We start from the raw sequence: 27,028 nt of genomic DNA, 5'->3' as shown, positions 1-27,028 counted from the left end.
TTAGACATAGTCGTGCCTAGATATTATGGTTTATATTTTTAATCAGTCAAAGTTGTGCAGTGTCTCAGTTGAATTTATATTGATTGTAGTACTAGATATTTCAATATTGTAATCGTTTATTTTATTTTTATTTTTTGTTAGTTCAATTTTACATGGCTGATAAAGGCAAACAAACAAGTAAATCAGTAGACACTTTTTGTTAGTTCAATTTCAATACTCTCCGTGGAATTCTATCAAGCTTCCTAATTAGCTTTGAATGTTCATATTTTATTTTATTAGAATATTATATTAGAGTAAGAAGTGACAACTGACAAGATATGCTTTGTGAACATAAATACTTTGGCCCGTGTCCGGGTAGTCGGCACGAGTCCGGGTCCTACTAACTCAAATATGAGTTTGCATCCGAACTGTCCAGAGTCCGGGTCCTACTAACTCGTATTTGAGTTTGCATCCGAACTGTCCAGATTCAGTCCAGAAAGAGAACATAATTTATTAATTAATACAGATGAGTCCCCTCACAGATACCTAACGTGTAGCCCCTTAAAGTGCGGCCTAGTCATAGCTAATCTAGATTACTTTTGGACAATAGACTCCTCTTTAGTTTGGTATATGACTTGCTTGTTATGTTTCTTATACTGTCGTTGGCTCGTAACTTTACTGTTTTGCTTTGCTGTTATATTGCATGGGATGGAGTATATTTGTTGGGTACTTCGGTATTAAACTGGTAATATAAGCTATTTCCAGTTCAATGTAATGGGCCTTTGGCCTTTTATGCCATGAGGAACATGAATCTAGTGTTTTGAAATTACTCCCGGGATTTGAATCCGGACCGGTCCGTCCGTGGTCCGTACCTGACTGGACTGGATCCGTGCCCGGGTTTAGAAGGGTACACGGGTAATTTGAGTGGGGGTTAAAATGAGCCGGGACCGGTTTTTTGAAAAATAACCCATGATTACCGGATCATTGTGAACCCGTACCCACCCGGACCAGACCATCGACCTGCCGAACCCCCTGTCCGAACCCGTCCGGACCGAACCCCCCTACCTGCGTACCCTTACCCGATTATCTGTGTACCCTTACCATGCAGCCTATCCGTGCCCGGGTACCCATACTCACCTAGCCGCCTACCCTTTACTCGTGCCCGTGCCCGGGCCCAAATTCATTTTTCTTTTTAAAAAAACGTTTTTTTTAAAAAAAAATTCAAATATACTTCCCCCACTAAATTAACTTTCGTTACTATGGTTATTACTATTTTTTGTCTGAAATTAATGCTACATCCGTGATCAAACATTAATGCTTTTATTATTCTTGGTTACTATAGGAAAAATATTTACAATATTAATGCTAAAGCATTTGATTAATATATGTTAATATTCATAAAGTTAATATATGTTGTCATGTTAACTTAATTATCCGATAGTTATTCGTTTCATATATGTATTTGTATCTGTATTTGTGAGTTAACAGCTCTGTATCCGTATTTGTTTATGGCAAATTTAGTTTTAAATTTTGACATATGTTTATTATTTGTACCTATAAATTGAGAAGTGCATATGACTTAATTTGGTATTGACATTGTCTGCTCCAAATTCGCTCCGTTTTCACCCTCAAACTACCCAATTTTTAGCTTAATTTCAAATATGACTTACATTTTTAACTATTAATATTTATTAATACATTGCCAAACAATCTTCAAAAATTGATAATTTTTTCTATTGTCAAGTGTAACATGTGAAAAATTGTGAAAACATGGCAATACTTGTTCAAGTTCAATTGATTTTAATACAATAAAATTTAATAAATATAAATTTTAATTGAGCAAATCAAAATGAAGAAGAATTGAATTCCTGTTATATTATTGATTGAAAAATATAAATAATATAAGAGAAATAATTTCATTCTTATTGTTTTTTTTATGGTTGGCGGTGAATAGCCACCAGATATATTGATACTAAAAAAATATTTACAAGGATTAAAACCAACCGGCCTTCTATAGAAACAAAAGTTAAAAGTAAATTTAACTAGCAAATATTGCCACTAACAACACGTAATTCTTAATATGATTTTTTTGTTCACTAATTTGGTTATTGTCTCTCTATCAATGTAGTACTAGAGAAAACATGTTGTTCATTTTCAGAAATTAATTTCTGTAATGTAAATTTTTTATTTCAAAAAAAAAAGTGTAACCTTAGAAAAAAAATTATTTCAAAAGTGTATTAATTAATAAAACATCATACGATACATCTTGTTTTGATAAATAAGAGAGCTAGTAAAACAATACTCACTATCTTAGAAGATACTACCCACGTGAAAATTTATTACGTACCATATCTCATTTTGTTTGACATAATAATTTAATATAAATTATAACATTGACCATAATTGAGAAACAATCTAAGTTTAATAAATATTATTGTTTTACAAAATTATTAATTGAAATTAAAATTATAAGATCTAAAATTTACAATAATAATATCAAATAATACTTGTAATTGATACATAGTCTAAAGATAATAGTTTCTAGTTTAGTCATCTTTCTTATATAAATCAAGTCATGATAAAAGAGAGTGTTATAAATCTAGCTTTCATTAATTATCCTCTAATATCTTAAATGTTAGTTATTATTTTCTAATATGTGTTTTACTTATTAATTTTATTTTAAAATTATTTAGTTATAAATATTTTTAGAAAATATTTAGTTATAGTGTTTGCACTTTATATATAGATGATTATGGAACTCATAACTTAAGCATGCATCATCATGTAAGAAATACAATATTGCAATATATGGGTCATGTGTTTTTCAATGATAAAGTAGTATGCATGAGTTTTGTTTTGATAGAAATTATCATATTGTTGTTAGTATATATTTTCTTTACTGTCATATTTAGATTTAGGGGGAATTTCATATATATCCCTCGAAAGTTTAATAATAGAGATTTAAAGAATCATGATTGTGCTTTGTCTATTTAATTATTATGTGTTTTACTTATTAATTTTATTTTAAAATTATTTGGTTATAAACATTTTTAGCAAATATTTAGTTATAGTGTTTGCACTTTATATATAGATGATTATGGAACTCATAACTTAAGCATGCATCATCATGTAAGAAATACAATATTGCAATATATGGGTCATGTGTTTTTCAATGATAAAGTAGTATGCATGAGTTTTCTTTTGATAGAAATTATCATATTGTTGTTAGTATATATTTTCTTTACTGTCATATTTAGATTTAGGGGGGATTTCATATATATCCCTCGAAAGTTTAATAATAGAGATTTAAAGAATCATGATTGTGCTTTGTCTATTTAATTATTATGTGTTTTACTTATTAATTTTATTTTAAAATTATTTGGTTATAAACATTTTTAGCAAATATTTAGTTATAGTGTTTGCACTTTATATATAGATGATTATGGAACTCATAACTTAAGCATGCATCATCATGTAAGAAATACAATATTGCAATATATGGGTCATGTGTTTTTCAATGATAAAGTAGTATGCATGAGTTTTCTTTTGATAGAAATTATCATATTGTTGTTAGTATATATTTTCTTTACTGTCATATTTAGATTTAGGGGGGATTTCATATATATCCCTCGAAAGTTTAATAATAGAGATTTAAAGAATCATGATTGTGCTTTGTCTATTTAATTATTATCTTACAAGCTCTGACATTTTGGACTGAAAAAAATATCACCAACATGCCAAAAAAATATTCAAATATAATGATTTTGATTTTGATTTGTGGTACAACTCATAACTAAAATCCGAGACCAAGAGAATTTATTATAACAAAAATTATTTAGTTCAAATATGCAACTATGTCAAATGAATTTCAGTTAAAAAAAAACAGAAAAAAATAGAAAAAAGCAAAAAAATCAGCAAAAAAAAAACGGTACGGACCGGACCCGTACCTACCCGAACCAAACTTTGGACCCAGACCCGTGCTACCTACGTACCCGAACCGTTCAACCCCCTGACCCAGATGGTGCAACCCCCAGACCTGTGCTACCCAGGGGGGGTTTAAACGGGCCGGGTAAGGGTTTTAAAAAACCTACCCATGATACCCTACCCGTTTAACCTGCCTACCGGACCTACCAGTGCCCGTGCCAACCCCCTGCCCCCCCGGGCCAGACCCGTACCCGTACCCGTCCGGTTCAGCCCGTTTTCAATACACTACATGATTAGATAGTAATAGAGTAGAAATCTTGTAAATAAGTTTTTTGAATCTATATAATTATTGGCTCTGCCAAATCTTTAATAGCGTATAGTAACTTGATGAGATAATTCTAATAATTGCATATGGTACTTCGTCAATAAATTGGTAAGAGAATTAACATTCTAACTTCAAAAAAAAAAAGAACTAACATTCTAAATCGAAGAAAGGTGGGGAAATTTGATGTAGAAAGTTGTATGATCTGGTGATTTATTCTAGCCTTATTTATTGGTCTGTTTAAGTCAGAAAATAATAAAATTATGTATATTTTATTTTTCATTTGGTGTTGCATTTATATTGAATATTACGGTTTAGATATTACAATATTATGCTTACTTTTTTATTTCTTTAAGTTAAATATTTATTTAGATATAGTCGTGCCTCTGTTAGTTAAATAGATATTATGGTTTATATTTTTAATCAGTCAAAGTTGTGCTGCTTCTGTTGAACTTATTGATTATACTACTGTAGATAATTCATATGGCTGATAAAGGCAAACAAACGAGTAAATCAGTAGACAATTTTTGTTAGTTCAATTTCAATACTCTCCGTTAGATTCAATCAAGCTTCCTGATTAGCTTTGAATGTTCATATTTTATTTTATTAGAATATTATATTAGGGTAAGAAGTGAAGTACTTAAACATCATTTTTGGAGTAATTAGTTTTTTTACAATTTTTTTCCTGTTTTTATTTTACAAAACAAGCATTTTAATAAAAAAAAAAAACGAGTTTCCGAGTTGTCTTGACCAATTCCATCATATTCCTACAATTTCAAGTTAAGGGTCCACTATCCGATTCTGATTGCTATTTTTGGAACCTTGAATAAATCTGAACCAACCCGCGTATTTGTTCAAAATATTGTTCCACTTGAAATACAACGAGTCTTAAACCCCAAATCAGAATTTGAGATAGTATATTTGTGCAAATTAATCTCAATAAAAAGCAGACTTTGCCCAAACAAAGCAAATATTTACCAAAGTTAATCTAATTATCCAATCTGTATAATCTACCAGTTTTTAAATTCTGTTAGGACATAATAAATTAAAAGTACGTAGGTACGTACTTAGTAAATATTGCATATAACACAAGCACCTTGTCATCTGGTTAGTTGATCATTTGTGTATCAAGGAATGTACTGCTTCATTATAGCGGCACATATACAAAAAAAAAAAAATACCGTGATTTTAACTTGTTATTGTTCAGAGAGTTCTTATTTACTAATCTTGTGTGCAGTATGTATGCAAGATCCAAGGAGAAGGAAATATTCATGCATGTCTGTGGGGTACACATAAACTTTATATAGGACTTTTCAATAGCTAGAATTTTTTGGCTGCAGGTTCTTTACCAATACCAGTCATAGCTTACCTTAGGTTTATCAATTTTAATAAAGAAGACAAATATTTTTATATTTTTTGAGAGAAACTTTCGGTGCTTAAATTTATTGGCAATTTGGCATTCGTTTGTCTTGACGTGAATTAGAAAATTGCATAGTTGTCATATAACATATATAATTGCAACTGATTTATAGAATCAGCAGTAACAACTCTACAAACTCAAGTAATTAGGCAGACTACCAGAGATAGACATGATTCAATACAACCATATTTTCAGCGTTACACTGATAATACAGATGATGATTCAATACAACCATATTCTCAGCGTTACACTGATAATATAGATGATGAATCGGAATCACCTTATTGCAAAAAAATAAAACATACTAGCTGGCATCACATTACAGTTACACTAACTAGCTAATTAATTATACAGAACCATCTAGATTTGATGCCATCTCAAACATTTAGCCCAACACGGGAGGTAGCGCCGCAGTGGGTCCCACAGATGCACCTATCCGCACCCAGTACCCGGAGTACCTGGAGTTCCCGGAGTACCTGGAGTACCCCTACCCGGAATAGTCGGAGCAGTCGGAGTAGTCCGAGCAGTTGGAGCAGTCCGTGTACCCCGAGGACACGGAGTACCCGGAGTTCCCGGAACACCCGGAGCGCCTGGACCAGTCCGAGTACCCGGAGCTCCCCGAGTTCCCGGAGTACCTCGACCTAGAGTTCCAAAACTTGCATCAACTTTTGACTCTGCAGGAATTCCCGGAATTCCCGGAATTGCAGGAATTGCACCCGGTATTGCAGGAATTGCAGGAATTGCAGGAATTTCTATACCTAGAATTTTTGAGTCTGCAACATCTCCACCGGTGGAGACTCCTTTCACATTCACATGCTTGTCATTAGTTGTAGAGAGATCTCTTGCAGTTGCGGTGCAAACGAGAGCGCCAAGGAGAACAATCAAGTATAACTTGGAAATTGACATGCTAGAGTTTTGTGTTATTCAGTTGTTGTACTTTGTTTGGAGAGTGTGAAGGGGTTTATATAGGACTTTCTACAAATTTCAAGGGTGGATTAAAGTGGTGGTACGGGAGATAAAAATTGAATTAATATAGTTTTTTTTTTAAAACTTTAAGGAATGGTTGGATAAAAGTGAGAAAAAGTAAATTTTGAACTACAGAACGAAAGTTACATAGATATGTGGATAAAGAAGACATATATGTGGATATTTTGTCCGACATAGTGACAACTGACAAGATATGCTTTCAAATTGGATCTTAAATGTCACTTTAAGGGTAGTCGGCACGAGTCCGGGTCCTACTAACTCGTATTTGAGTTTGGATCCGAACTGTCCAGATTCAGTCCAGGCACAGAAAATAATTTATATTAATTAATATAGCTGAGTCCCCTCACTGATCCCTAACGTGCCTTTCATGCCGTGATGAACATGCATGAATCCCGTGGTTTCAACTGACAGAGAATGTATTTCAATGGCAATGCATTTAGTTTCTGTTATATGTAAGACGTGAGTATACCACACACACATCATCATCAATAAAATATATATACTGTCACAAATTTATATATAAACCACACATACTGCATTCTGTTCTACAACGGAAATAAATTGAAGCGGCTATTATATACATGTTTCATAGCCATGTTCATTTTATGTATTCAAACAAATAAAATTAAAAAATTAAGAGGCAATATAATAAGTATCCTCATTTTGTCACTTCACATTGCCTAGCCACATTGTCATTGTCAGCTGGAATCCACATAAATAAAGTGATACGGATGAGAGTTCGTACAAACTCTCTGTGATAGATTTTAATTACAACCCGAATCTTTGTGAAATTAACTTTAAATATCAAATATAATTGTCATTCAAGGATGCACTAAATTATTTATTCAGAAAGATACATTTTTTCCTTTTCATTTCACATTTCTTTTCCCTCCAACGACGATTGCAATCCCTGCAGTGAACCTAATGAAATTTGGGATTGGTTTTCGTCCTAATAACGAAAACCTCAAGCAAATTTGGTTTAGAACCGTGACTGTGAAAAACCTCGAGCAGTCTGCCACATTAATGAGGAGTCTTTCGACCAAATGTATACATCTCTATATGTAAAACACATCAGCCCATGTTCACTGATAGTATTATATCCTTTTTGAACCACATATATTATGTTCATAATTATTTAAATTCTAACTTTAATCAATATCGTTTCTAAATAATAATTACATTTTCCGAATTAAATATAATTAAAGAACACTTGACGCATATATATAAGAGCCAAGCCTATAATATTAGGTTATCTTTTCTTTATTTTTGGTTTAATTTTCCTCTTGTAAAGTTTTTTTTTTTTTTTTGTGATATTTTTGTGGAGTGTGTTAGTTATTACTGAATCTGGGGCAGTAATTACATTTCCCAAAATTAGAATTTTGGTTTTTGTTTTTCTAACTAATTTTATAACATGTTTATCTGGAATAAGGTCTAAAGAATTCGGTCACAAACTGACCTTGAGCAGATAAAACATGCACTGATATAGAAAAACACTTTTCCATCAGTTGAATTATTGCAATCCGCAATTGAGTACCGAATCATTTCCTATCGACTCGATAGAAAAGGTATACACATATGTTATCGGCTCAAAACATATGACATTAATCAATATTCCATCGGCAACGCATGATTGGCCAAACGGCGTTGACTACCCAACGTCATCTCTTTAGTTTCACAACTGACGGTAAATGTAATTAACGTTGTATGTTAGATTTTAATAGCCGATGATGACGTATATGTAATTATTATGTTATATTATTAATTTTTGTATCAGGGGCTAGCCACCATTATATATTTGCTAGCCATTTTTAAAACCCAGCTGGAAAAGCAACAAGAAACATGATGCATTTGAAAAATAACCAAAATCTAAAATGTAATGAGCATTTTGTAAAAATAACGAAAATCTGAAATTTACAACAATAAACATTTGAAAAATAAAAATCTGCCTCCACTATAAATTTGATATTACAAGGATTGACATGAAAATATATATTGTCATATATGGAGTGGCTGAACTTGATCAAACTCTAAATTTGTTTGGGAGGCGAAAATCATATGTACCCATGACGTGTTAATATTCTAGGAGAGCAGTCATTAATTGAATGACAAATATGTCAATATTTTGTCCGAGATATGGTGACAACTGACAAGACATGCTTTGTCAACATTGATACTTTAAAGGTAGTCGGTACGAGTCCGGATCCTACTAACTCAAATATGAGTTTGAATCCGAACGGTCCAGATTCATTCCAGGCAGAGAGACAACATAATTTATTAATTAATACAGCTGAGTCCCCTCACAGAACTCTCACGTGCCTTTCATGCCGTGATGAACATGCACGAATCCCGTGGTTTCAACTTACAGAGTGTATTTCCACGGCAATGCATTTAACTAAAAGACTAGCCCAAGGGCATCTCCGGGAAAAAAAAGAGAGACTGTGCATCCGTGTTACTTTTTTTTTGTTTTTTCCATTCTTGATCTGACTAAAAGTAAAAAACATACACGTGTTTTTTTTTTGAAGGACAACTTACACGTGTTTCATAGTATCATAGAGTCTGGTCAGAGTATCAGAATGGTTTGACTAAAAGACTGTCGGCATCTCCTAAAAAAAAATCTAAAAGAATGTGCATCCGCGATAGCTATTCGGAGTGGTTGAGATTATCCTAGTCTCCTTGGGCAGCAGAAACTTCAAACAGTAATCTTCTTCACTTCGTACACTTCGTGTCGGATCTACGCAACAGCAACTGCAGTCATTTCTCTATCGGTATTCACACGAACAAGTTAATAAATAACTACAAGTCGAAGTACTACTGTCAACTTACAGTCTCCTTTTTGTCTTTCTATTTTTCTTTTCCGGTTTCTAATTTAGTGCGAATTCAGAGAAATCAAATTTTCGGTGTAATCCAATAAAACTGAAAATACTGTTCTTCTACTTTCTGTCTCATTTTTACTTACTATTCTTATCCGAAAAAATGGTCTCTTTTAGTGTTATATTACTTTCATTTCTGTCTGAAAATTGAATAGTTCAGAGAGAGAGATTGTCATCCAAAATTTAAACAGTTCAATGTATATATAATACATTACACCTATTCAGATTGCACCCTTTCAGTTCACACGAATTCAAATATGTCTATCCAATTAGATCGAATCAGATATTATCAGAGAAAATAGATATTCGGTCCCATATTTGATGCAGCCCAAAAAAACTTAATCCATGCTTGCTTAAATATTAATTAAGGCCTAAAATATTCTGGCCTGTTAGTACATATCTAACACATTGTTTGCTAAATTGTACGGCCTTAGACATTTATCAGTGGATGAATTCGGTTTAAAGACATTGTGTAATATATATAATTTTACTTTGAATTCGAGATAGAGTAGGATAAATAAACATTTTTTATGAATATAATTGTTGGCTCTGGCAACCTTGAATAGTTGCATAGTAAGTTGATGAGATAATTATGATAATTAGATATGGTACTTCGTCTATAAATTGGTGAGGGAATTAACATTCTAATTAAAAAAAAAACACAGAACTAACATTCCAAATTGAAGCAAGATGGAGAAATTTGCTGTAGAAAATTGTATGATCTAGTGATCTGTTCTAGCCTAGCTTAAGTCAGAAAATAAGAAAATTATGCATGTTTTATTTTCAATTTGATGTTGCATTTATATTGAATATTACAGTTTAGATATTACAAAATTATACTTTTTTATTTCTTTAAGTAAATATTTATTCAAACATACTCGTGCCTCTGTTAGTTAAATAGATATTATGGTTTATATCTTTAATCAGTCAAAGTTGTGCTGCCTCTATTAAATTTATATTGATTATACTACTGTAGATATTTCATATGGCTGATAAAGGCAAACAAACTAGTAAATCAGTGGACATTTTTTGTTAGTTCAATTTCAATACTCTCTGTCAGATTCAATCAAGCTTCCTGATTAGCTTTGAATGGTCATATTTTATTTTATTAGAATATTATATTAGTGTAAGAAGTGACCTTAATATCATTTTGGAGTAATTATTTTTTTACAATTTTTCCCTCCTTTTATTATACAAAACAAGCATTTTAATAAAAAAAAAATCTGAGTTTCTGAGTTTGGCGTCGCCGATTCCGACGGACCCCTACAATAAATTCCGAGTCAAGGGTCCACTATCAAATTCCAATTCTGATTCCGATTTTTGGAACCTTAAATAAAACTGAACCAACCTGCTTATTTGTTCCAAATATGGTTCCCCTTAAGAGTAACATCATTAGCAAGAAACACTTATAAACAAACGTACACCAGAAGATCCAAAGAGTCTTAAACCTTAAATCAGAATCTGAGATAGTATATTTGTGCAAATTAATCTCAATAAAAAGTAGATTTTGCCCAAATAAAGTAAATATTTACCAAAGTTAATCTAATTACCTAATAGGTATCTTCCAGTATTTAAATTCTGTTAGGAAATAATAAATTAAAAGTAGGTAGTTACGAACTAGGTAAATATTTCATATAACACAAACACCATGTCATCTGGTTAGGTGATCATTTGTGCATCATGGAATGTACTGCAAATATACAAAAAAACAAAAAAAATACCGTGATTTTAACTTGTTATTGTTCAGAGAGTTCTTATTTACTAGTCTTCTGTGCAGTATGTATACAAGATCCAAGGATAAGGAAATATTCATGCATGTCTGTGGGGGTACATATATACTTTATATAAGACCTTTCAATAGATGGAAATTTGTTTCTGCTGTTTCTTTACCAATACCAGTCATATATAACTTATCATAGGTTTATCAATTTTAATAGAGAAGACAAATATTTTTATACATTTTGAGAGATACTTTTCAGTGCTTAAATTTATTGGCAATTTGTCATTCATTTGTTTTGACATGAATTAGAAAATTGCATAGTTGTCATATAACACATATAATTGCAACTGATTTATAGAATCAGCAGTAACAACTCTATAAACTCAAGTAATTAGGCAGACTACCAGAGATAGACATGATTCAATACAACCATATTTTCAGCTTTAAACTGATAATACAAATGATGATTCAATACAACCATATTCTCAGCGTTACACTGATAATACAGATGATGAATCGGAATCACCTTATTGCAACAAAATAAAACATACTAGCTGGCATCACATTACAGTTACACTAACTAGCTAATTAATTATACAGAACCATCTAGATTTGATGCCATCTCAAACATTTAGCCCAACACGGGAGGTAGCGCCGCAGTGGGTCCCACAGATGCACCTATCCGCACCCAGTACCCGGAGTACCTGGAGTTCCCGGAGTACCTGGAGTACCCCTACCCGGAATAGTCGGAGCAGTCGGAGTAGTCCGAGCAGTTGGAGCAGTCCGTGTACCCCGAGGACACGGAGTACCCGGAGTTCCCGGAACACCCGGAGCGCCTGGACCAGTCCGAGTACCCGGAGCTCCCCGAGTTCCCGGAGTACCTCGACCTAGAGTTCCAACACTTTCATCAACTTTTGACTCTGCAGGAATTCCCGGAATTCCCGGAATTGCAGCCGGAATTGCAGGAATTGCAGGAATTGCAGGAATTTCTATACCTAGAATTTTTGAGTCTGCAACATCTCCACCAGTGGAGACTCCTTTCACATTCACATGCTTGTCATTAGTTGTAGAGAGATCTCTTGCGGTTGCGGTGCAAACGAGAGCGCCAAGGAGAACAATCAAGTATAACTTGGAAATTGACATGCTAGAGTTTTGTGTTATTCAGTTGTTGTACTTTGTTTGGAGAGTGTGAAGGGGTTTATATAGGACTTTCTACAAATTGCAAGGGTGGATTAAAGTGGTGGTACGGGAGATAAAAATTGAATTAATATAGTTTTTTTTTTTAAACTTTAAGGAATGGTTGGATAAAAGTGAGAAAAAGTAAATTTTGAACTACACAACGAAAGTTACATAGATATATGTGGATAAAGAAGACATATATGTGGATATTTTGTCCGACATAGTGACAACTGACAAGATATGCTTTCAAATTGGATCTTAAATGTCACTTTAAGGGTAGTCGGCACGAGTCCGGGTCCTACTAACTCGTATTTGAGTTTGGATCCGAACTGTCCAGATTCAATCCAGGCACAGAACATAATTTATATTAATTAATATAGCTGAGTCCCCTCAGTGATCCCTAAGGTGCCTTTCATGCCGTGATGAACATGCATGAATCCCGTGGTTTCAACTTACAGAGAATGTATTTCCATGGCAATGCATTTAGTTTCTGTTATAGGTAAGACGTGAGTATACCACACACACATCATCATCAATAAAATATATATAATGTCACAAATTTATATATAAACCACACATACTGCATTCTGTTCTACAACGGAAATAAATTGAAGCGGCTATTACATACTGCATTATGTTCTACTGTATTCAAACAAATAAAATTAAAAAATTAAGAGGCAATATAATAAGTATCCTCATTTTGTCACTCCACATTGTCTAGCTACATTGCCATTGTCATCTGGAATCCACATAAATAAAGTGATACGGATGAGAGTTCGTACAAACTCTCTGTTATAGATTTTAATTACAACCCAAATCTTTGTGAAATTAACTTTAAATATCAAATATAATTGTCATTCAAGGATGCACTAAATTATTTATTCAGAAAGATACATTTTTTCCTTTTCATTTCACATTTCTTTTCCCTCCAACGACGATTGCAATCCCTGCAGTGAACCTAATGAAATTTGGGATTGGTTTTCGTCCTAATAACGAAAACCTCAAGCAAATTTGGTTTAGAACCGTGACTGTGAAAAACCTCGAGCAGTCTGCCACATTAACGAGGAGTCTTTTGACCAAATGTATACATCTCTATATGTAAAACACATAAGCCCATGTTCACTGATAATATTATATCCTTTTTGAACCACTTATATTATGTTTATAATTATTTAAATTCTAACTTTAATCAATATCGTTTCTAAATAATAATTACATTTTTCGAATTAAATATAATTAAAGAAAACTTGACGCATAAGAGCCAAGCCTATAATATTAGGTTATCTTTTCTTTATTTTTGGTTTAATTTTCCTCTTGTAAAGTTTTTTTTTTTTTGTGATATTTTTGTGAAGTGCGTTAGTTATCACTGAATCTGGGGCAGTAATTACATTTCCCAAAATAAGAATTTTGGTTTTTGTTTTTCTAACTAATTTTTATAACATGTTTATCTGGAATAAGGTCTAAAGAAATGGAACACAAACTGACCTTGAGCCGATAAAACATGCACTATATATAAACACACTTTTCCATCAGTTGAAATTGCAATCCGCAATCGAATACCGAATTGTTGCCTATCGACCCGATAGGAAAGATATACACATATGTTATCGGCTCAAAACATATGACATTAATCAATATTCCATTGGCAACGCATGATCGGCCAAACGGTGTTGACTACCCAACGTCATCTCTTTAGTTTCGCAATCGACGGTAAATAAAATTAATGTTGTATGTTAGATTTTAATAGCGGATGATGATGTATATGTAATTATTATGTTATATTATTAATTTTTGTATTAGAGGCTAGGCACCATTATATATTTGCTAGCCATTTTTAAAACCTAGCTAGAAAAGCAACAAGAAACATGATGCATTTGAAAAATAATCAAAATCTAAAATGTAATGAGCATTTTTATAAAAATAACGAAAATCTGAAATTTACAACAATAAACATTTGAAAAATAAAAATCTGCCTCCACTATAAATTTGATATTGCAAGGTTTGACATGAAAATATATATTGTCATATATGGAGTGGCTGAACTTGATCAAACTCTAAATTTGTTTGGGAGGCGAAAATCATATGTACCCATGACGTGTTAATATTCTAGGAGAGCAACCATTAATTGAATGACAAATATGTCAATATTTTGTCCGAGATATGGTGACAACTGACAAGACATGCTTTGTCAACATTGATACTTTAAAGGTAGTCGGTACGAGTCCGGATCCTACTAACTCAAATATGAGTTTGAATCCGAACGGTCCAGATTCATTCCAGGCAGAGAGACAACATAATTTATTAATTAATACAGCTGAGTCCCCTCACAGAACTCTCACGTGCCTTTCATACCGTGATGAACATGCACGAATCCCGTGGTTTCAACTTAAAGAGTATATTTTCACGGCAATGCATTTAACTAAAAGACTAGCCCAAGGGCATCTCCGGGAAAAAAAAGAGAGACTGTGCATCCGTGTTACTTTTTTTTTTGTTTTTTCCATTCCTGATCTGACTAAAAGTAAAAAACATACACGTGTTTTTTTTTTGAAGGACAACTTACACGTGTTTCATAGTATCATAGAGTCTGGTCAGAGTATCAGAGTGGTTTGACTAAAAGACTGTCGCCAAAGGCATCTCCTAAAAAAAAAATCTAAAAGAATGTGCATCCGCGATAGCTATTCGGAGTGGTTGAGATTATCCTAGTCTCCTTCGGCAGCAGAAACTTCAAACAGTAATCTTTCTTCACTTCGTACACTTCGTATCGGATCCACGCAACAGCAACTGTAGTCATTTCTCTATTGATATTCACACGAACAAGTTAATAAATAACTGCAAGTCGAAATACTACTGTCAACTTACAGTCCCATTTTTGTCTTTCTATTTTTCTTTTCTGATTTCTAATTTAGTGCGAATTCAGACAAATCAAATTTTCAGTGTCATCCAATAAAACTGAAAATACAGTTCTTCTACTTTCTATCTCTTTTTCACTTATTATTCTTATCCGAAAATATGGTCTCTTTTAGTGTTATATTACTTTCATTTTTGTCCTAAAATTGAATAGTTCAGAGAGAGATTGTCATCCAAAATTTAAACAGTTCAATGTATATATAATACATTACACCTATTCAGATTGCACCCTTTCAGTTCACACCAATTCAAATATGTCTATCCAATTAGATCGAATCAGATATTATCAGAGAAAATAGATATTCGGTCTCATATTTGATGCAGCCCAAAAAAACTTAATCCATGCTTGCTTAAATATTAATTAAGGCCTAAAATATTCTGGCCTGTTACTACATATATAACACATTGTTTGCTAAATTGTACGGCCTTAGACATTTATCAGTGGATGAATTCGGTTTAAAGACATTGTGTAATATATATAATTTTACTTTGAATTCGAGATAGAGTAGGATAAATAAACATTTTTTATGAATATAATTGGTGGTTCTGGCAACCTTGAATAGCACATGGTAAGTTGATGAGATAATTCTAATAATTAGATATGGTACTTCGTCTATAAATTGGTGAGAGAATTAACATTCTAATTAAAAAAAAACACAGAACTAACATTCTAAATTGAAGCAAGATGGAGAAATTTGCTGTAGAAAATTGTATGATCTATTGATCTGTTCTAGCCTAGCTTATTGGTCTACTTAAGTCATAAAATATGAAAATTATGTATGTTTTATTTTCAATTTGATGTTGCATTTATATTGAATATTACGGTTTAGATATTAAAAAATTATACTTTTTATTTCTTTAAGTAAATATTTATTCAAACATAGGCCTGCCTCTGTTAGTTAAATAGATATTATGGTTTATATTTTTAATCAGTAAAAGTTGTGCTGCCTCTGTTGAATTTATATTGATTATACTACTGTAGATATTTTATATGGCTGATAAAGGCAAACAAACGAGTAAATCAGTAGACATTTTTTGTTAGTTCATTTTCAATACTCTCTGTCAGATTCCATCAAGCTTCCTGATTAGCTTTGAATGTTCATATTTTATTTTATTAGAATATTATATTAGTGTAAGAAGTAACCTTAATATCATTTTGAAGTAATTATTTTCTTACAATTTTTTCCTGTTTTTATTATACAAACCAAGCATTTTAATAAAAAATCCGAGTTTCTGAATTTGGCTTGGCCGATTCCAACAGAGCCCTACAATTCTGAGTAAAGGGTCGACTATCCAATTCCGATTCTGATTCTGATTTTCGGACCTTGAATAAAACTGAACCAACCTGCGTATTTGTTCCGAATATGGTTCCACTTAAGAGTAACATAATCAGCAAGAAACACATATAAATAAACGTACACCAGAAAAACAACGAGTCTTAAACCCCAAATCAGAATCTGAGATAGTATATTTGGGCAAATTAATCACAATAAAAAGCAGACTTTGCCTATATAAAGCAAATATTTACCAAAGTTAATATAATTACCTAATAGGTATCTTCCAGTATTTAAATTCTATTAGGAAATAATAAATTAAAAGTAGGTAGTTACGAACCAGGTACATATTTCATATAACACAAGCACCATGTCATCTCGTTAGGTGATCATTTCTGTATAAAGGAATGTACTGCACATATACAAACAAAAATAAAAAAAAATACCGTGATTTTAACTTGTTATTGTCCAGAGAGTTCTTATTTACTAGTCTTGTGCAGAATGTATACAAGATCCAAGGAGAAGGAAATATTCATGCATATCTGAGGGGGTACACACATACTGATATAGTGTTGTAAAAAACGTCTATTAATTTAGGCCGATTGATCAGCCGTTTAATTGTTGGCAGTGACTAAACTGTTATGAATTTTTCTGACTAATCAGGCAATTATTTCTGATTATGACCGATTATGACCGATTAATCCTTTAGAGATATCCTGTCCGTCCGACGACCGCATACCATTATTTACAACACTGCTTTATATAAGACCTTTCAATACGTTCTTTACCAATACCAGCCATATATAACTTATCATAGGTTTATCAATTCTAATAAAGAAGACAAATATTTTTATACTTTTTGAGAGATACTTTTCAGTGCTTAAATTTATTGGCAATTTGGCATTCATTTGTTTTGACATGAATTACAGAATTGCATAGTTGTCCATATATAATTCCAGTTGATTTATAGAATCAGCAGAAACAACTCTTATAAACTCAAGTATTAGGCAGACTACCAGAGATGGACATGATTCAATACAACCATATTCTCAGCGTTACACTGATAATACAGATGATGAATCGGAATCACCTTATTGCGACAAAATAAAACAAACTAACTGGCATCACATCACAGTTGCACTAACTACCTAATTAATTATACAGAACCATCTAGATTTGATGCCATCTCAAACATTTAGCCCAACACGGGAGGTAGCGCCGCAGTGGGTCCCACAGATGCACCTATCCGCACCCAGTACCCGGAGTACCTGGAGTTCCCGGAGTACCTGGAGTACCCCTACCCGGAATAGTCGGAGCAGTCGGAGTAGTCCGAGCAGTTGGAGCAGTCCGTGTACCCCGAGGACACGGAGTACCCGGAGTTCCCGGAACACCTGGAGCGCCTGGACCAGTCCGAGTACCCGGAGCTCCCCGAGTTCCCGGAGTACCTCGACCTAGAGTTCCAACACTTGCATCAACTTTTGACTCTGCAGGAATTCCCGGAATTCCCGGAATTGCAGGAATTGCAGGAATTTCTATACCTAGAATTTTTGAGTCTGCAACATCTCCACCAGTGGAGACTCCTTTCTCATTCACATGCTTGTCATTAGTTGTAGAGACATCTCTTGCGGTTGCGGTGCAAACGAGAGCGCCAAGAAGAACAATCAAGTATAACTTGGAAATTGACATGCTAGAGTTTTGTGTTATTCAGTTGTACTTTGTTTGGAGAGTGTGAGGGGGTTTATATAGGACTTTTTGCAAATTGCAAGGGTGGATTAAAGTGGTGGTACGGGAGATAAAAATTGAATTAATATTTAGTGGTACTCCTAGAACTAATTTGCTGGATAGTTTTTTTTTTTTAAACTTTAAGGAATGGTTGGATAAAAGTGAGAAAAAGTAAATTTTGAACTGCAGAACTCAAGTTAACATAGATATATGTGGATAAAGAAGACATATATGTGGATATTTTGTCCGACATAGTGACAACTGACAAGATATGCTTTCAAATTGGATCTTAAATGTCACTTTAAGGGTAGTCGGCACGAGTCCGGGTCCTACTAACTTGTATTTGAGTTTGGATCCGAACTGTCCAGATTCAGTCCGGGTCCTACAACATAATTTATATTAATTAATACAGCTGAGTCCCCTCACAGATCCCTAACGTGCCTTTCATGCCGTGATGAACATGCATGAATAATCCCGTGGTTTCAACTTAGAGAATGTATTTCCATGGCAATGCATTTAGTTTCTGTTATATGTAAGACGTGAGTATACCACACACACATGATCAATAAAATATATATACTGTAATAAATTTATATATAAACCACACATAATGTATTTTGATACAAAGGAAATAAATTGAAGCGGCTATTATATAAATGTTTCATAGCCATGTTCATTTTATGTATTCAAACAAATAAAATTAAGAAATTAAGTGGCAATATAATAAGTATCCTCGCTTTGTCACCTCACCTTGTCTAGCTACATTGTCATTGTCACCTGGAACCCACATAAATGAAGTGATACGGATGAGAGCTTGTACAAACTCTCTGTGATAGATTTTAGTTACAGCCCAAATCTTTGTGAAATTAACTTTAAATATCAAATATCAAATGTACATTCTCATTCAAGGATGCACTAAATTATTTATTCAGAAAGATAAAATTTTCCTTTTCATTTCACATTTCTTTTCCCTCTAAAGACTATTGCCATGGCTACAGCGAACCTAAAGAAATTTGGGATTGTTTTTCGTCCTAATAACGAAAACCTCAAGCAAATTTGGTTTAGAATTGTGGCTGCAAAAAACATTGAGCAGTCTGCCACATTAACGAGGAGTCTTTCGACCGAATGTATATATCTCTATATGTAAAACATATCGGCCCATGTTCACTGATAGTATTATATCCTTTTCGAACCACATATATTATGTTCATTTCCAAAATCCATTTTAATAACATTTATCACATTTTTCGTTAAATTTCCACATGCACAAATTATCACATAACAATAAACATAAAATTCTTAACTAAAATAGTAAAATAATTTAATTATTAACAATAAGCACACCGCACCTTTAATTCCAGACGTTTGTGGAGTGTACTCTTCACGTTCATCACGTTCTACAATCTCTAAACTTGAACCTTAATTATTTAAATTCTAACTTTAATTAATATCGTTTCTAAATAATAATTTCATTTTTCGAATTAAATATAATTAAAGAACACTTGACACATAAGAGCCGAGCCTATAATATTAGGTTATCTTTTCTTTATCTTTGGTATAATTTTCCTCTTGTAAAGTTCTTTTTTTTGTGATATTTTTGTGAAGTGCGTTAGTTGTTACTGAATCTGGGGCAGTAATTACATTCCCCAAAGTTAGAATTTTTGTTTTTGTTTTTCTAATTAATTTTTATAACATGTTTATCTGCAATAAGGTCTAAACAAATGGGTCACAAACTTACCTTGAGCAGATAAAACATGCACTGATATAGAAAAACACTTCACCATCAGTTGAAATTGTAATCCGCAATCGAGTACCGAACCGTTGCCTATCGACCCAATAGGAAAGGTATGCACATATGCCATCAGCTCAAAATATATAACATTAATCAATATTCCATCGGCAGTGCGCAATCGGCCAAACGGTGTTGACTACCCAACGTAATCTCTTTTGTTTCGCAACCGACAGTAAATGTAATTAATGTTGTATGTTAGATTTTAAAAGCTGATGGTGATATATATGTAATTATTGTATTTTATTATTAATTTTTGTATTAGGGGATAGCCATCATTATATATTTGCTAGTCATTTTTAAAACCCAGCTAGAAAAGCAACAAGAAACATGATGCATTTAAAATATAACGAAAATCTGCAATTTACAACAATAAACATTTGAAAAATACAAATCCGCCTCCACTATAAATTTGATATTGCAAGGACTGACATGAAAATATTGTCATATATGGAGTGGCTGAACATGATCAAACTCTAAATTTGTTTGGGAGGCTAAAATCATATGTAGCCATGACTTGTTAATATTTTAGAAGAGCGGTCAATAATTGAATGAAATATATGTCAATATTTTGTCCGAGATGGTGACAACTGACAAGACATGCTTTGTCACCATAGATACTTTAAGAGTAGTCGGCACGAATCCGGATCCTACTAACTCAAATATGAGTTTGGATCCGAACGATCCAGATTCAGTCCAGGCAGAGACAACATAATTTATTAATTAATACAGCTGAGTCCCCTCACAGATCCCTCACGTGCCTTTCATCCCGTGAGGAACATGCAAGAATCCCGTGGTTTCAACTTACAGAGAATGTATTTTACTTTGAATTAGTAATAGTGGAGGAAGCTTGTAAATAAATAAGTTTCTTTTATTAATATAATTGTTGGCTCTGTCAATCTTCAATAGCGCATAGTAAGTTGATGGAATAATTCTGATAATTACTTCGTCTCTAAATTGGTAAAAGAATTAACATTCTAACTTTAAAAAAAGAAAAAAAAGAACTAGCATTCTAAATCAAAAAAGGTGGAGAAATTTGCTGTAGAAAATTTTATGATCTGGTGATCTGTTCTAGCCTAGCTTATTGGTCTGTTTAAGTCAGAAAATAATAAAATTATATGTATGTTTTATTTTTAATTTGGTGTTGCATTTATATTGAATATTACGGTTTAGATATAACAATATTAGATTTACTTTTTTATTTCTTTAAGTTAAATATTTATTTAGACATAGTCGTGCCTCTGTTAGTCAAATAGATATTATGGTTTATATTTTTAATCAGTAAAAGTTGTGCTGCCTCTATTAAATTTATATTGATTATACTACTGTAGATAATTCCTATGGCTGATAAAGGCAAACAAACGAGTAAATCAATAGACATTTTTTGTTAGTTCAATTTCAATACTCTCCATGAGATTCCATCAAGCTTCCTGGTTAGCTTTGAATGTTCATATTTTATTTTATTAGAATATTATATTAGTGTAAGAAGTGACCTTAATATCATTTTGGAGTAATTATTTTTTTACAATTTTTCCCTCTTTTTATTATACAAAACAAGCATTTTAATAAAAAAAATCTGAGTTTCTGAGTTTGGCTTCGCCGATTCCGACGGACCCCTACAATATATTCCGAGTCAAGGGTCAACTATCAAATTCCGATTCTGATTCCGATTTTTGGAACCTTATATAAAACTGGACCAACCTGCTTATTTGTTCCAAATATGGTTCCACTTAAGAGTACACTACAACAAAGTAGACATTTTTTGCAAGGGAAAAAACGTATTTATGACAGTCGTCCATCGCAAGAAGTCACTTTTTTATCCTCGCGAAAAGAGTCTTAAACCTTAAATCAGAATCTGAGATAGTATATTTGTGCAAATTAATATCAATAAAAAGTAGACTTTGCCCAAATAAAGTAAATATTTACCAAAGTTAATCTAATTACCTAATAGGTATCTTCCAGTATTTAAATTCTGTTAGGAAATAATAAATTAAAAGTAGGTAGTTACGAACTAGGTAAATATTTCATATAACACAAACACCATGTCATCTGGTTAGGTGATCATTTCTGTATCATGGAATGTACTGCACATATACAAAAAAACAAAAAAATACCGTGATTTTAACTTGTTATTGTTCAGAGAGTTCTTATTTACTAGTCTTCTATGCAGTATGTATACCAGATCCAAGGAGAAGGAAATATTCATGCATGTCTGTGGGGTACACATAAACTTTATAGCTGGAATTTTCAATAGCTGGAATTTTTTTTCTGCAGGTTCTTTACCAATACCAGTCATAGCTTATCTTAGGTTTATCAATTTTACTAAAGAAGACAAATATTTTTAAACTTTTTGAGAGAAACTTTTCAGTACTAAATTTATTGACAATTTGGCATTCATTTGTTTTGACATGAATTAGAAAATTGCATAGTTGTCCATATAACATATATAATTGCAACTGATTTACATAAACTCAAGTAATTAAGCAGACTACCAGAGATCGATAGACATGATTCAATACAACCATATTATCAGCGTTACACTGATAATACAGATGATGAATCGGAATCACCTTATTGCTGTAAAATAAAACATACTAGCTGGCATCACATGACAGTTACACTAACTAGCTAATTATTTATACCGAACCATCAAGATTTGATGCCATATAAAACATTTAGCCCAACACGGCAGGTAGCGCCGCAGTGGGTCCCACAGATGCACCTATCCGGAGGAGCACCCAGTACCCGGAGTACCTGGAGTTCCCGGAGTACCTGGAGTACCCCTACCCGGAATAGTCGGAGCAGTCGGAGTAGTTGGAGCAGTTGGAGCAGTCCGTGTACCCCGAGGACACGGAGTACCTGGAGTTCCCGGAGCACCCGGAACACCTGGACCAGTCCGAGTACCCGGAGTTCCCCTAGTTCCCGGAGTACCTCGACCTAGAGTTCCAACACTTGCATCAATTTTTGAGTCTGCAGGAATTGCAGAAATTCCCGGAATTCCCGGAATTGCTGGAATTGCAGGAATTGCTATACCTAGAATTTTTTAGTCTGCAACATCTCCACCAGTTGTAGAGAGATCTCTTGCGGTTGCGGTGCAAACGAGAGCGCCAAGGAGAACAATCAAGTATAACTTGGAAATTGACATGCTAGACTTCTGTGTTATTCAGTTGTTGTGCTTTGTTTGGAGAGTGTGAGGGGCTTTATATAGGACTTTTGCCAAATTGTAATGGTGGATTAAAGTAATGGTACGGGAGATAAAAAATGAATTAATATTTAGTGGTAACCCTAGAACTAATTTGCTGGAACGTTTTTTTTTTTTTAAACTTTAAAAAATGGTTGGATAGAAGTGAGAAAAAGTAAATTCTGAACTACAAAACGCAAATTAAGATAGATATATGTGGATAAAGAAGACATATATGTGGATATTTTGTCTGACATGGTGACAACTGACAAGATATTCTTTGTGAACATAGATACTTTGGCCCATATCCATGTTCAAATTTGATCTTAAAAGTAAATTTAAGGGTAGTCGGCACAAGTCTGGGTCCTACTAACTCAAATATGAGTTTGCATCCGAACTGTCCGGAGTCCGGGTCCTACTAACTCGTACTTGAGTTTGGATCCGAACTGTGCAGATTCAGTCCAGGCAGAGACAACATAATTTATTAATTAATACAGCTGAGTCCCCTCACAGATCCCCAACGTGCATTTCATGCCGTGATGAACATACATGAATACCGTGGTTTCAACTTACAGAGAATGTATTTCCACGGCAATGCATTTAATTTCTAATTTATATTATTTGACAATGAAATATTTTCATTTTTCATCTTAAGATCAGATATGAACAGAGACGGATTTATGTATAATGAATGTGTATACCACACATATTATTGTTCCATGACAATCCGTCACGTATTTATATATAAGGCATGAATATACCACACATATCAAAATATATATACTGCCACAAATTTATATATAAACAACACATAATGCATTTTGATACAAAGAAAATAAATTGAAGCGGCTATTATATAAATGTCCCATAGTCATGTTTATTCTATGTATTCAAACAAATAAAATTAAGAAACTAAGTGACAATATAATAATCATCCTTGTTTTGTCTTCATGTTTTACTCCTCACCTTGTCTAGCCATATTGTCGTTGTCACTTCGAACACACATAAATAAAGTGATATGGATGAGAGCTCGTACAAACTCTCTATGATGAACTTTAGTTATAGTCCGAATCTTTATGAAATTAACTTTAAATATCAAATGTAAATTTTCATTCAATGATGCACTAAATTATTTATTCAGAAACATACATTTTTCCTTTTCATTTCACATTTCTTTTCCCTCTAACGACAATTTCCATCCCTACAGTGAACCTAAAGAAATTTGGGATTGGTTTTCGTCCTAATAACGAAAACCTCAAGCAATTAGGTTTGACCCCGTGGACGTGAAAAACCTCAAGCAGTCTACCACATTAACGACAAGTCTTTCGTGCAACATATCGGCCCATATTCACTTATAGTATCATATCCTTTTTGAACCGCATATATTATGTTTATTTCCAAAATCCATTTCAATAACATTTATGACATCTTTCCTTAAATTTCTACATGAACAACTCATCATATAACAATAAACATAAATAATTAACCAAAACAGTAAAGTAATTTAACAGTATCCAGAACAAGTACATTGTACTCTTCACGTTCGTCACGTTACAATCTTTAGATTTGAACCTATATTATTTAATTTCTAACTTTAATTAATATCGTTTCTAAATAATAATTACATTTGCAGAATTATAATATAATTAAAGAACACTTGACGCATAATAGCCGAGCCTATAATGTTAATTAGGTTATGTTTTCTAAACATTAGAACATGTTATAAAGTCAAGTTTTCGGTAGTGCATGAAAGATATGTGAAAATATATGTTTGAAAACCAAGTGTTGTAATATTTTTTGAATATTTATATGTATATATGTTGAATATTTGTTGAATTATAGATGTATAAGTATGTTTAATGTAGAATATTGAATGTATTTTTTTCAGTGGGTTGAATGTTAAATGTTAGATATTGTTTAATTTTAATTTATGTTGTAAATATTCAATATTGTTTGAATTATAGATGTGTAATATTGTATGTTTAATGGCTAGCAGATATAGATGCTAGCTATAGCTCATATATAAATTGATTAATAAAATAAATATTTAACATACATGAGTTTTAAATGCAAACAATGTACGAAGGCTAACAAACACAGTTTTAAAAATAAAATAAAAATGTGTATGGTTTCCACAAATCATACACGTTTTCAATATTGTAGAAACTGTATATATAAACCTTGTTATTGTATAAAAATCATATATGGTTTCCACAAATCATATATGGTTCCTATGACTGTGTATAAATCACATGTTTCAGCGGCTTTTTCTTTTTTGAGATATTAAGAACCGTGATATATGTTAGTTATATTAAACACAATTTCGGAATCGTGTACAACTTATTCATCTTTTCATACAATTTTTAAAGTGAGTGTCATTAGCGTTTTCTAACCGTGTAGAGTCGCATTTTCTGTAGTAGTGTAAAGATTAAGTTTGTACTCGTGTAATAAAATTAATTGAATGCATAAAAATAGTTGTTAAAGAGAATTAATATTATAATTTGTTTCTCATTAATTTTTCAAAAATAGTATTTATTTATAACAATTAAATTTCTTTTCCACAATGTCACACAACAAAAGCACGAGTCGAACCATCATGTGCATGACAAGAACGGAAATTGTTACTTTTTACCATGGCACATGACTATTAATTTCATTATTATAATTATTCACGTCTTTGAAAGTGATTTTTCTTCTATGAGAAAATGGATGACTAGCTAGCATTTTAAATTTCAATATTCGCAAGAACTCTCATTTGGATTTTTAACTGACAATTTTTCACACAAAGAGCAAGTGTTGTTTTTTGTCATTAAACAAAAAACTGGTTCTGGGCCGTATTAGTGTTAAAACGAACATAATACTATTATTGGATCCAGTTGGGCTGCGTCAAAAGAAGGCCTACTGGATTGATACTACAACAAAATTAGGCCGAACGAAGAAAAAAAAAAATCTTAATTTAACATGTCTAAGTTTGTACAACCTTGACCTATATATAATACTGCAACAAAATATAATTGCAATATGCAGTGCTTTGTGTGTTACAATGATTAGATATGCATATTGTAAAGTTTCTATCACAATTGACTACGTTTGTAAATAGATCAAGTTTTTTTTAATCTTTTTAGTTTATTTATCTTTTTAGTTTATTTATCTTTTTAGAAAATAAATTAACTTTCCTAAATATCTTCAGTTTTCTAACTATTCTATATACGCTAGATATGTTGACAGAGAATCATCCATTAGTTTAAGAAAAAAAAATTAAAAATATGAAAGATAACTAAAGTGTTTTTTACTGTTATTATCTACGAGAGTAAAAGTGTTTTTTTACTGTCAGTATCATGACAAATACTTTTTTTGTTGTGATGATATATATTCTTGGAAATAATAATTTTTGACAGCTTACCCACAACAATAGTGACTTTTTTATAGTAAATTTTCATAATATGTTGATATTTTCCTACTCACGTACATTGAAATAACACCTTGCATGTTATATAGGCTTATGAGAACCTTCTACATATTTGACTCTAACTAAATAACATTTAACACGCTCATGTAACTCCTCTATTTTCTAGATATGAATTTCTATTTCCCATGACATACTAAAATACTACAAACATTTAATTTATCTAGAAATCCAAAACACATTAACCAAAACATTTGATAATCGACCAATTTAATTAGTTTAAAATAAAACATTAATTTCAACACTCATTGTTTTTCAGAATATGTTACCATTTAAAAAATATAAAAT

General features: G+C 32.5%; 1 protein-coding gene across 1 annotated transcript in view; it reads right to left on the bottom strand.

Annotated features, from left to right (window-relative positions):
• LOC144546499 (uncharacterized) overlaps positions 1 to 6,574 on the bottom strand; it is a 205,884-nt gene extending 199,310 nt beyond the window's left edge. Inside the window, exon 1 of the mRNA XM_078295052.1 lies at positions 6,319 to 6,574. Coding sequence (XP_078151178.1) covers positions 6,319 to 6,551 — 233 coding nt within the window. The 5' untranslated portion in view covers positions 6,552 to 6,574. The remainder of the gene's footprint in view (positions 1 to 6,318) is intronic.
• Between the last annotated feature and the right edge of the window lie 20,454 nt (positions 6,575 to 27,028).

Source organism: Carex rostrata, chromosome 29 (genome assembly GCF_964058835.1).
Source record: "Carex rostrata chromosome 29, lpCarRost1.2, whole genome shotgun sequence".
NCBI lineage: Eukaryota > Viridiplantae > Streptophyta > Magnoliopsida > Poales > Cyperaceae > Carex > Carex rostrata.
Note: the sequence above shows the minus strand (reverse complement) of the source record. Positions and strands in the feature narration are given on the sequence as shown.